A 12798-nucleotide genomic window follows, 5' to 3' on the forward strand; every position below is an offset into this window, starting at 1 on the left:
GGCTAACATGTGTTTTCAGTTCATCCCAGTACTTGATGACGTTATGAACATTATGGATGGCATGTAAACATTACTTTGGACCCCACGGAGGTTTCATCGGTTCCCTACCTACCTTTTCCTTTAGTGCGGCCCCACTTGAGTCTTGGATCGAGCTCCTTTTTTGTCTCATATCTTAAAATGAGCTTAAAAAATGGATGGACGGGGTGGATTTCTCGCAAACATCAAAGCGTGCCCCAGGTAAGTTTGCGACGGGCTTTCGCAGGAAATCCCCGTCAGCCCCAGGCGTCTTTTATCTATGAGGATTGGTCCCGGCGGGAGGAAATCTGACGCGGATTGCATCCTGGGGGAACGGATTGGCTGCTCCCCCTGCCACCAGCCCGTGGCGGATGGTCGGTGCTCTGTGGGCCCCACCGTGATGTATGTTTTCATCCATTCTGTTCATCCATTTTTAAAGATCATTTTAGTGGTTGATCCCAAAACTGAGAGATATAAATCTCAAGTGGATCACACCACCTGAAAACAATAGTTATTGGATATCCACCATTAAAATCCTCCTTAGGCCTACTGTACTGTTTATTTGACATCCAATATATTTATTAGGTCATTCAGGCCCAAATGAAGGGAAAAAACAAAAATCAGCTTGATCCAAAACTTTTATTGCCCCCAAAATGTTTTTAATGGTCGATACTCATTCAAAACTGTTTCCTGTAATGTGGTTCACTTGATGTTGATATATACCTTATCTTTGGTTTCATAACTTAAAATGATCTTTAAAAATATATGAACGGCATGGATGAAACAAATAAATCATGGCGGGGCCCAAAGAGCACCGACCATCAGCCATTAGCTGGTGTCCGGGGGAGTGTCCAATCTGTTTCCGCATCTTGGGAGGGGAAGGGCATGGTCTTGGCAGGCGCTCCATGCGGTTCACGTGATGTATGTATTTTATTCGTGCCATCCTTAATTATAATGTGAGAGATCATTTTATACCGTGAGCCCAGAAAGTAGGTAGATCCAAGGCTCAAGTGGTACACACCACAAGAAGCAGAGGCGGTAATAATTTCACGAGAAAATTATCAGTGTAAACCCCACCTTTTATCCAGCGTCTTTTATGAAGGATCTAAAGCTTATCTTTCCAACCTAGGCCTTGTACGTACGGACAGAGCATTCGAGGACGAAAACACGCCTGCTTGATAAAGTAATTTTTCGTTTCTGTAGGCCTATGACTACGAATTATAACCGTAGCTATAGGTATCGTAAGCAGAGGTATTTACATCCTCGAAAGCTTTGTCCGTGCGTGCAAAGTCTAAGTTAGGAAGGTAAGTTTTGGATCCTTCGTAAAAAAAAATAAGCTGGATAAAAGGTGGGATTTACAGTGGTAATTTTCTCTAATTTCACCGTTTAAACGTTCTTGGGACCCACCGTGATGTTCATTTCCCATATGACCTGTTGATAAGATCATGTCGCGAAGGGAAAAAAACAAATATAAGCTAACTACTACGGCTCTCAAGAAGCTTTTAACGGTGTGCGTTCAATCCCCACTGTGTGGTCCACTTGAGCCTAGGATCTTACTTGTTTTTGGACTAATGAATTTAAATGATATGGAAAATGGACGGACGGCATGGATAAAACACATACATCCCGGTGGGCTCCACAGAGCCCCTGCTACGGGCAGGTGCAGTAGGCAAACCACGTCCAAGGAAATCCAAACGCCTTAAAATCAGATGTGAGGTTGTGAGAGATGTGCAGTGGCAGTAAGCACTAAAACCAGTGTATCGGCAATCGTATCATTCACTACCGATACGAGGTGCTGTAGCGGCATCGTTCATGGATGGTACGCTTGAAATAGAAGAGGAGGCGAACACATCGAGCAACGCCCCCCCGATAGGGAGATGCCTAACCCCAGGTAGGCAAGCACTAGCCGATTCCATGATGAAATCAGTCACCGCATCCGTTTCCAAGCTCAGAATTGGAGATCCGCCCACCATCTACAAAGTCCAACAAAGAATCCGGCAAGTCAACGAGGTTGCGTATGAGCCCCAGATCGTGTCGATCGGCCCATACCATAACGGCAAGGAGAGGCTACAAGGCATGGAAGAGCATAAATGGATATATCTACATTCGTTCCTCTCCCCCAATCCCGACCATCGGTTGGAGGACTACCTCGAGGCGATTGAGAAATTGGAGGATGAAGCACGAAGTTGCTACTCCGAGAAAGTGGGCCCACAGATGGGTGACGAGTTTGTGAAAATGATGGTGCTTGATGCTTGCTTCATTGTCGAGTTCTTTCTCAAGTTCAATCATCTCAACCAAATGGCGGATTGGCTCAAGGAAAAAGAACAGTTGGCGCAAAAAGAGAAGGAGCTCAGGCCAAAAGAGGAGCTCGAGCAAGAGGAGGAGCTCAAGCCAGAAGAGTTGCTCAGGAAAAAAATAAAGAAGTTTTTTTTTTCAGTTAGAAGACTTCAAAGACCCGATACTTAATACGACTGGAATGATGTTCCTTGTAGGGTATGATATGTTCCTCGTCGAAAATCAAATTCCTTTCATCGTTCTGCAGTGTATTTTCATGATGGCTTGTCCAGTGAACTTACCGCATAAACTTGCCGAGATGGCCCTTGATTTCTTGGATCAGTTCATGCATAGGAATAAGGAAATTCTGATCAAGGATTCCTACTGTCATCTGCTCCATTTGTTCCACTCGCATTTGATACCGACCGGGACTCATAGCAAGGAGAGCAATTCTACCATCGAATCCATCCCCAACAAGATGCCCAACCTTTCGTGCAATCATACCGTCGAATCCGTCCTCAACAAGTTCAAGAATATACGCAGGTTCTTCCCATCTTCGAATAAGCCCCAGTTGGCCATTAGCAACAATCCATCTCCAGTAAGGATAATGATAATCCCTTGCGCGGCTGAGCTCCAACTTGCGGGGGTCAAGTTCAAGAAGAAAGAGAAGTACAGTAGCATCTTGGACGTGGAATTTAGCAATGGGGTATTGGAAATCCCTCCCTTGTCGATATATGACTACAGCAATGTTCTCTTTCGGAATCTAGTAGCGTTCGAACAATGCTACGGGAAAGCAAAAAGCCATTTCACGACTTACTTCTGGTTCATGGATTGCCTTGTCAACACGTCCAATGATGTGGCGCTGATCCATCGCAATGAGATCATCGATCATGGGTTGGGAAGTGATGAGGATGTGGCCCAACTATTCAACCGTCTCTGCACTGGGATATTCCTTAATTGTGAGGAAAGCTACCTTTCGGATCTACAACAGAAAGTCCAAAAACATTGCAAGAACAAAAGGAACAAGTGGCGGGCGATCTTGAAGCGTGATTATTTCATCAATCCATGGTCTTTAATTTCTTTAATCGCGGCTTCGATCCTCCTCCTGCTCACCATCACACAAACGTTCTTCACCATCTTTCCTTATTACCGACCGCGGTCCTAGTTCTTGATCATCATGTTTTAATGGTGTAGATTATTTTGATTTTTCTCATTTGTGTTTTGCTACTGGTGTGTGAAAAACATTACTGTAGAATATAAATCCTGGTTTTATTTTCAATTTGGTAACTCATCACTAATTCAGGTTCAGTCAACTGTATTGATTCCAGTTTCCAACTATTCATTAGATCCACTCAAAAATCAGTTGGCATGGGTATTACCTTTTAGGCCTAGTTAAAAATCGGGCTTAGTCATGCTCCGTGTACCCCATCGACCCATATGGATATATATGGTTGATTATCAGTAGTGGTATCAATGGGCCGGGCTTGGGCCTGATATCGGAATTTTTAAAATGCCACGAAACAGTTGAAAACCCGGGCCGGAGCTACTCAGGCCCGGCCCGTTGATAGCCCTAATTATTAGATCACACTCTGGTGGTATAGCACCATAAGCAACGGTGGTACCAATCTATTTTGGACGCCGCGTGATGTTTGGATGATATCCAATCTGCCATGGTGACACCCCATCCCACCCGAACCCAAAATAAAACAGACCAAAAACCACATGTAGGGGCCCACCTAATTATTGGACTAGAAAGATTTTTGGGCCCCACACTTTGATGGTGGGGTACAACTCTTGGATTGCATGAGTTTTGACGTTCGTGTACATCATGGTGGGACGCACCTTTTGGGTAGGTTGGATGTTGTCCACACGCCACCTGGGGCCACTATAGAGTACCACTGGAGCGCATGCACTATGATTGGTAGGTGTTGTTTTGGTGAGGGTTGGAAGTGAGCCAGATGGCTGGACGTCACTTCTGATTAGCCTGCTTTAGGATGGATTGGGCATGTGTCTGGAGCTTAGGAATAAATTGGAATGGCCTTTGGGTGATAAAGCCGTTGATCTGGTGGCCCACCAGATGCGCAGGTGATAAATAACCAAGCATTGCTACTTTATCTATGCATACCGCAACACCATGTGTCCCAAGTTAGCTCCATCATATTGCTGGCTCCAGCAGGGATGTAAGTGGGCCGGGCTTGGACATCAATTGGTGGCCCGGCCTAACCCGTTTAAAATTAGGTCTTGCGCAAAGGCCTGACCCATGGACAGTCCTGTCATCATATAGGTCCCCTCTCTCTTCGGGGCACCACATTCCCCTGCGTAGCCATAGTACAGTAGTTACTGCATCTCCACCACACACGTGACAATGGCCCATTTTTATCAATGATATCGCCGAAAAATGGGTTCTCGCCGAAAATTTCACCGATATTCTGTAGAGAGACAAGAACTTGGGGTTTCGGTGTCACTAGTGCAGCGACACCGATATTATCGGCGATAATATCGACAACACGAACACTGCCCATGGTACACTTTCGAGTCCACAAAAGTGTCTTCTGGTGGCATTTATCTCAAAGTTATGATTTTTTCTTTATTTTTTGACTGCTTGTGTGTCACTAAAGTAAATAGAGGTAATTTAGTCTTTTTCCTTTAAAATAAAATTATACGGTTGAGATTATAACATCCAACCCATAGTTATGCTTTAAAGTAAGGCCCATATTAGTTCTAAGGCTTTTCTTTGGTTCCCTCACAAATAAAACCCAATAACAAAAATTGCCTAGTAGCTTTTGGGACATTTTCTCATCTTTTCTACAAGCCTTTGGCTAGGCTTTGTGCAATTGCATATTTGCACAAGTGGGGCCTATGATCTAAACCATAAAAATTGGTGAAAGCTTGATTATTCGCTGGTTTTGCATATTTTTCCCTTTTGTTGGTAGTAGAAGAATCTCTATCTTGGATTGGTGTGTTTGGGGCGTGATTTGGTTCCAGGGTTTGATATAATTGTGTGTGGTTGCCGATTTTCTTCCGTTCGCTACATCAAGTTTTTAGTCCAATCAGTTTTCAATATTTTGTTTTAGGACTTGATTTAGAGGTTTCAATGCAAGAACCCTTAGTTCCATAGTGACAAATCTCACCCATTTGAAGTGTCTAGACAACATAAGTACCTGAAAAAGCCTTTGATACACATTGAAGTGCAGATACATGAGCACTAGCATGTATCAATCACAATGATATGCATCGACCCAAAGAAAAAAATATAGCCTCTACCTCTAAATATTTAGCATCGTGATAAAAAAAGGTCAATATAAAGATGTAAATGAAAAGACACAAATAAGTATTGGAGTTATTTAGAGAATTCGCAAAGCTGCCATACACAGAAAATCTGTTTCGAATGTTACATCATGAAACCATACTATGAAAGAAATAAGTCATACAAACAGAATCACATGTTGCTGTAAATACAAGTTTTCCAGATTTTTATATTGCGAAATAAGTTGGCCATGTTGAATCATATTTTCACAGATTCTAATAAAGTCAGTATTATGTAATATTTGACTTACTGGAAAATCATTTTCACAATGGAGAAAACCACTTAAGACCAAAACATAACAATAATTCACTGGTATTTTCAACAAGAATTGTTCGCGTGCAACATTGTATGTTAACGTTCACATACAAAGGTTTTTTTCCCCCGTAATGTGTCACTTTGGTGGAACATCTATCCTGTGAAAAGGATTGGCCAAACAATGAAGATTGCCTGGAGTGAAAATTGGAACAATCCACTCATCAAGTCGAACAACAGCTCTCCATTGATTTTGATTGTGTAGCCTGCCTGACAAAAGAACCATCCTGGTTTTCACCACAAGTGATCTTTATGATGCATCCAATGTTATCAAAATCGTATGATTCACGATATGAATCGTACGATTCATATTGTATCATATGGGTGTCCGATTCAAATCATACACCCAAATTGTAAATCCTAAATAATCGGACGATTATCATACGAATCGTAAGATAATCATGGATTGCATAAATGGGCCCAAAAAAAAAAACTTTAAAAATCAATTATTATTATTTTTTATTCAATTTTTCTTTTTATTTGTACCATTTTGCTTGTAAAATATGAAAAAGGCTATCCCCTATTAAAAATATCCTCTCTTTTTCATTTGAGAGAGAGAGAAGATTTGGGAATTTTGTTATTCAAAAACCCAAAACAAAGAAATTAAGATATCTTTTTATTCACAATGGAATCAAATGCCATTTTTTCTAACATGATTTTACACAAGAAAGGTACAAAAGAATAAAAATTTTAAAAGACTCTTCTATGTCTTTTAAGGCAAATTTTTCAAAAGACAACAAAAGGAAACGAAGGAAAAGGATAATAATCCTTAACTATCATGATATATATACCATATACATTTTCTCAATTGATAATATCATGATATGTATTACTTTTTTGTTACATGATGATGGTAAATGGATGATTGGTGAGTTTTTAATCTTTTCCGATTTACTTATATCTCTTCATGTGTTTTTTATATTTTATTTTTTTTGTAAATCAGAAAAATCTTCCGATTTATGATACGATTTGTGATTCGATATGATTCAACCCCTGTTACGATTTACAATATGAAAACGATTTTGACAACACTGGATGCATCCCACATTTTTTTATTTTTTTTGAAAATTTTAAACCCACGCACACACACTCAAGCCTAGTGGATTGTCACCACCGATGGTTACTCGAACCCTAAACCGGGTGTTGAAACTCCCTGGAGTTTACCACCCAAGCAAGAGTCAGAATCCCACATTTTGAACAGCTATGACGTGCACAAGTGACATTTTTTGTGCTAAAAAGCGGTGTATACAAAAGTTCTCGTACAATGTTGTGTGTGAACATTCCTCTGTTTCAACAAGAATTTAACAGGACAAAACATAACAAACAATAGCCTCTTTCACATAAATTCACCTTGGATGATTGTTCTAGGAGAGAAGCCACTTTCTGTTCAAGCTCTCTAACAGATCTATCATTTCTCTGTTCCATGCTTTCTCCATCTACAGATGTGTCACTCGTCAATGTCCCAAGTTCTCTGAACCGCTCTCTAACATCCACCTCAGCCCTCTGTCCCTCTTTCTCAGCAATTGCTGATTCATCCATCTGCCCTGGCATAATGTCAGCTTCAAGCAACCCATGTTTAAAAACGTCCTCGGCCACAGCATTTGAAGCCTCTGGTTTTCCTTGGCGGGTTATGACCGGTCCATCCTTCTTGCCAGACTGAGTTTCCTGATTCACTATCCTCAAAGATCTTGTCCTCGATGGAACAGTCTGATTACTCTGATATGCACTTGGGGGATCACCGCCTTCAATCCAGTCCTTTAATGCACCAACAACTTTATCAAAAAGCACTTTGTTTCCACGGAATCTAGCATTGATCTCAATTTTGCCAGAAACTTTTCTTCCTTCTGATGACTGGGACAGCCTCTCCACCAAGATCTCACCAACTTATATGAGTCCTCATCAGAAGGATACAGGAACTGCCGGAATCAACACATTTCTGCTTCTAAGAGTAATTTTGGAGCAATAAGAAGAGTGGCGATTGAAATCAGAAGAAAAGGAAACCAAATACGCAATAACAGATAAACAACAATAAAATCATTAGCCAGAGACATCCAGTCATTGGAAGGAAACAGATCTACAATTAGCAATATATTTACATCCTTTTTTTCTCGCACAACTCGAACATTCTCTTGGAAAAAAGAAGCAAGCCCATGTTTCTGAAAGCAAGTTTACTCCATGTGCTGTTAGCATGTTGTTACTAGACAGTGCAAATGAAATAAATGAATGACTGTGTACAATGTACATGATGAGGCAAAAGCCAGATGGGGCAGATTGATGATTCAAGATTTGTATGATTGTTGCAAGAAGGGGTGCAACTTGGGCAGGTTGGGTCGGGTTGAGGGTCAAGCACACCCAACCCGACCCCATGAGGACCCAACCCACAACCTGGCCTGACCCAAATGCCAACCCAAGGTGCCCAAACCGAAGTCCTCTATACTTGACCCAACCCAAATGCATGTGATTATTCCCAACCTGACCTGAATTTGCTCAAATCCAAACCCAAACCGAATTCCAATCATGTTGGCATTTTCCGACCCAAACCCAAGTTCGAACCTTGACAACCCGACCTGAACTCAGGTTGGGTCAATTGGGTTTGGGTTGACCCAAACCCAAGTTGCAACCCTAGTTGTAAGGGGCTCTCAAAGTTTAAAAGATGGACTTTTGATACAAGTTTGTTAATCGAGGCTCTATCCAGAATGCTGACTAAAGGTCAAGAAGAAGACATCTTTAGTGGTTTCAGGGTTAAAGGTATGGTCAACCCCATTTCTCACATTCAGTTTGCAAACGATACTCTCCTTTTCTGTGAGGCAGATATTGATAAAATCAGCAACATGCGAACCATCATCAGATGTTTTGAGGCTACCTCAGGTCTTAAAGTCAATCTGGAAAAAATCTATGATGCTTGGGGTGAACATGAAGGAGGAGGAGCTTCAGCAATTTGCAGATTTCTTTCAATGTTCTACGGGTACCTTTCCGACCATCTTTGTTGGCCTCCCTCTTTGTATTAGCAAGCCCCCTAAGCTCTTATGGGATAAAGTCATTGAAGGGTTCAAAAGGTACTTAGCTAGGTGGAAATGTAGATACTTGTCGCTTGGTGGTTGGCTTACGTTGATAAAATCAGCACTTCCGAATCTTCCTTTGTACTTCATATCTCTCTTCAAATGTCCGGCCCCGATCCTGACAACGCTTGAGAGATCGAGAAGAGATTTTCTGTGGCATGGGAAAGCAGAGAATAAGAAATTTCATCTCGTCCAATGGAAGGAGGTGTGCAACCATGTGAAATTAGGAGGAGCGGGTATCAGAGATCTAAAACAGATGAATTGGGTCCTTCTGGGTAAATGGATATGGAGATTAGGGACAGAAAACAGGACTTTATGGAATACGTTAATCAAGTGTAAATATGGTAGCTCAGTGGGATGATGGTGGACCAAAGACTCATCAGCATACCGTGCCTCCACTTTGGAAAGATGTCTTATCCATAAAAAAAGAGGTCCTAAATGGAATCAGATTTGCTATAAGGAAGGGAGACAATACTCGCTTCTGGAAAGACATATGGGTGAGAGATGTGGCCCTAAAAGAAGGTTTCCCTAACATATATCGCCTTGCCCTAAGGCGCTTCATTTCGGTAGCCGATTTCTTTCCTGTAGAGGAGATGAATCTATATGGAATCCCTCATGCCGTAGAAATCTTCTAGATTCGGAGATTGAAGAATATGTGGCCCTTCTTGGGTGCATCAGCAGTTACAAGCCTCTTCTATCTAGAAAAGATAGGTTAGTTTGGAGATTTGACAAACAGGGAAAGTTCTCCATCTCATCCTTATATGACTCCCTTACTAGTGTCCCCTCATCCTCGGTTGTTTCATCGACTCACCACGTGTAGAAGTACAAAGTCCCCCCAAAGATATCAGTGTTTGGGTGGCTGGTAGGTAAGAAGAAGGTTCTGACAGTAGACAATCTGAGAAAGAGGGGAATGATTATTACAAACGTGTGTCTGTGCTGCTTGGTTAGTGAAGAATCAGTTGATCATCTCTTCATTTTCTGTCCATTCTTCGAGCGGATTTGGTCAGCAATATTTCAGTATTTTGGTCTTTCGTGGGTCTTCCCGGACTCGATGACCCGGCTTCTTGAAGCATGACATGGTCCTTCCCTAGGTAAGGAGAAGTCCATTGTCTGGAGAATGGCCCTCCTAGCCATTTGGTGGGCAATATGGGGAGAAAGAAACGGAAGGTGCTTCAATGATATTTCAAACCTGTCAGATTCTATTCGGAGTAGACTTCTACACTTTATAGTAGAGTAGGCCTCTTCCTGTGTTAACCTGGATGGTTGTAATTTTCTTTCGTTAGGAGGGTGATCTCCCCGCTATCTCAGCGCCCTGATCTCTCTCATCCAGTTTGCTGTTTTGTTTTTTTCTCTTTAATAAAAATTCAGTTATTTCTCAAAAAAAAAAAAAAAAAAAAATCGTGCACAAGGCACAGATCAACACGCCATAACATGTGCCAATATCCAACATGGCGTATGGGTACAAGAAACAATTTGCCAATCAGGTGCGTCCCACCGTTTAGATGCCCTAACCGGAAAATCAGCCCTGTCAATTAGTCAGGCTGGCCCGGGTTATGAAACAAATGGATTGCTGCAAGAATATGACTAAGTTTTTCTGCTCTGTCCATGCATTTCTAACGGTGCACACCTCATTAGTTGACCAGATTGATTTTTGGGACAGGACATCTGCATGGTGGCTGCCACCTGTTGGATGGCTGGGAGCTCCCACCAATTGGATTTGGCACATGTGCTGCTGTGTAGATTGGCTAACTTACACATGCATGTGGATTAGAAAACCTATTGACAGAAAATGCTGAAATCCATTGAGAGAGAGAGAGAGAGAGAGAGAGAGAGAGAGAGAGAGCAAATGGGCTTCACATTGCCAGCAAGTTGTGCTTGCAAATGGACATATTAAATTCACTGGCTTAAGGTAAGAGACCACACCTCTACCAGCATACTCTCCATGAGACGGGACATGGAAGCACAAAAAGGTACTGTGCATGTGAAGAAAACAGCAAGAGACGTGTGCGTGAGATGATCCCTGATTTCCTAGGATTCTAAGGACTTGCGGCAGCGTAGTTAGATTCACTGGAATTGAGCAAGAGAAATGGGAAGGACACTTGCCAGAGTAGGATCCTATTGTTGACACTAGATTGTGAATAGGATTGCTTCTCCTCCCATTTTCTATGCCGTGAAAATAACTTGTATTTTTATCACCTTCCTTTAGCCAAACCGCCCTTGACTGTTACATCCATTCAATTTCTTCCTCTTAAAATCCTTTCCAGCTCTTGATGAAGAAGAACTCTGCACGTAATTCCCCTTCAGATAGGAGAATTCCTCTCTCTCCAATTTTTGAGCGTACAGATACTATAAATTTAATGAACCGAATTATGAAGTGATCGAACAATTCTAACTGCCAAACAAATCAACATATCCCCCGTAGAATTCAAATGCTTGCAAGCTGTTTATTTGACGGTCACCAAATCAAGAACCATTATGGGTTTCTGGTTGACGTGATTTTTGAAGCCAAGGCCAGATCACAGTGGGGCTGGCAACTTGGACGGTTCCGATCAGGAATTGAGTAGATGGATGCTGCAGATCTAATTCTATAAATACGAAATGATGAGACAATCCAATCAAATTCGAATGCATTATAACCGTTCATTTGAGAACCACAACTACTATCAGTGTCTGACTAAAGGAACCTTCGAGGTTAAGTGGCATTGACATTGAGACCGGAAAATTGGACGGTCTGGATCGAGAGTGTAACCGACATATGTATGCATCAACGTGTGGTGAGTACGATATGCCATACTCCGGCGGAGCATCATAAAACAACTTCCTGAGAAAAAGAGAGAGAAATGGAAAATGTATGGACCTTGTGGAAGCTGAGATCGCCTCTGTAGCCGAGGCCTTTGACGGCGGAGGCGATGTCCGTACAGATCTTGAATCTCTCGGCCATGGAGATGGGCAAGGAGGTGGGGTAGGAAGATGAACCGTCGATCAGGCGGAGGGACTGGGCGCAGATGGAGACGAGGGCCCCAGGGGTGAGGTCTTGGATGGAAGAAACGCCTGTGGGGACAGAGATTCCAGAACCTTCTTGAGAATTTAAGAGGATTTCATGCGCTTCTTCCATTGCTGCTGCAGCTTCATCTTCTTTTTCAGATTTTTGAAGAGGGTTTTTTTTTTTTTTTACAGAGTCTAGGCAAGCAGACGAGGTTGGGCGAACCAGGGCGGAGGACTCCATAGAGGTAGATGCATCAGGAGATCCGCCGAGGTTGATGGATCCCTGACTGTGGGCCCACCGTCATATGTGCCTTAAATCTACGCCGTCCATCTGTTTTGACAGATCAATTTAGGACATGATCCGAAAATGAAGCAAGATCCAGATCTTAGGTGAACCATGCTACAGGACCAGTGGTGATTGAATACCCCACCCGAATGTTTGTTTGCCATTCCACCTCTGGATAAGGCCAAGGACACCTGAGTGAAGGGACAACACAAACATCAGCTTGATACAAAATTTTAGTAACTCACGAAAAGTTTTTAAGGTCAATCACCATTTTTAGTAACTCATGCAAAGTTTCTAATGATATCACCGTTTTGTTTCCTGTGGTGTGGTCCATATGAGATTTGAATCTACTTCATTTTAGGAATTATGCTTTGAAATTAGGGGTCGTTTGGCACCGTGGATTAGAGGGGATTTGAGGGAGTTTCAAATCTGATGGTTGTTTGGCAGCATAAAGTGACGGGGGTTTCAAATCCCCCCTTTGAGAGGGTTTGCAATCCACGGTGAGATCTTGGATTATGCTTAAAATCATTTCAATTGTTGCATGTGTCACATGTGAGTCA

The 12798-nt window shown here is 42.2% G+C and overlaps 1 protein-coding gene and 1 pseudogene across 1 annotated transcript; one reads left to right on the plus strand and one right to left on the minus strand.

Annotated features, from left to right (window-relative positions):
• The first annotated feature begins 1762 nt into the window (after positions 1 to 1762).
• LOC131231785 (UPF0481 protein At3g47200-like) lies at positions 1763 to 3514 on the plus strand. Its single transcript, XM_058228089.1, has 2 exons — positions 1763 to 2346; positions 2453 to 3514. Exons 1-2 carry the CDS (start codon positions 1828 to 1830, stop codon positions 3452 to 3454), a joined length of 1521 nt encoding a protein of 506 aa, XP_058084072.1. The 5' UTR covers positions 1763 to 1827; the 3' UTR covers positions 3455 to 3514.
• A 3669-nt stretch (positions 3515 to 7183) lies between these two features.
• Positions 7184 to 12434, minus strand: LOC131231817 (uncharacterized; annotated as a pseudogene).
• Positions 12435 to 12798: the final 364 nt, after the last annotated feature.

This window comes from Magnolia sinica, chromosome 17 (genome assembly GCF_029962835.1).
Source record: "Magnolia sinica isolate HGM2019 chromosome 17, MsV1, whole genome shotgun sequence".
Taxonomy (NCBI): Eukaryota; Viridiplantae; Streptophyta; class Magnoliopsida; order Magnoliales; family Magnoliaceae; genus Magnolia; species Magnolia sinica.

Coding starts and splice junctions, on each gene's coding strand:
- LOC131231785 (XM_058228089.1), top strand. CDS start 1,828: ATGGATGGTACGCTTGAAATAGAAGAGGAGGCGAACACATCGAGCAAC. Junction 2,347..2,452: donor TCAAGGAAAAAGAACAGTTG/GCGCAAAAAGAG, acceptor TTTTTTTTTCAG/TTAGAAGACTTCAAAGACCC.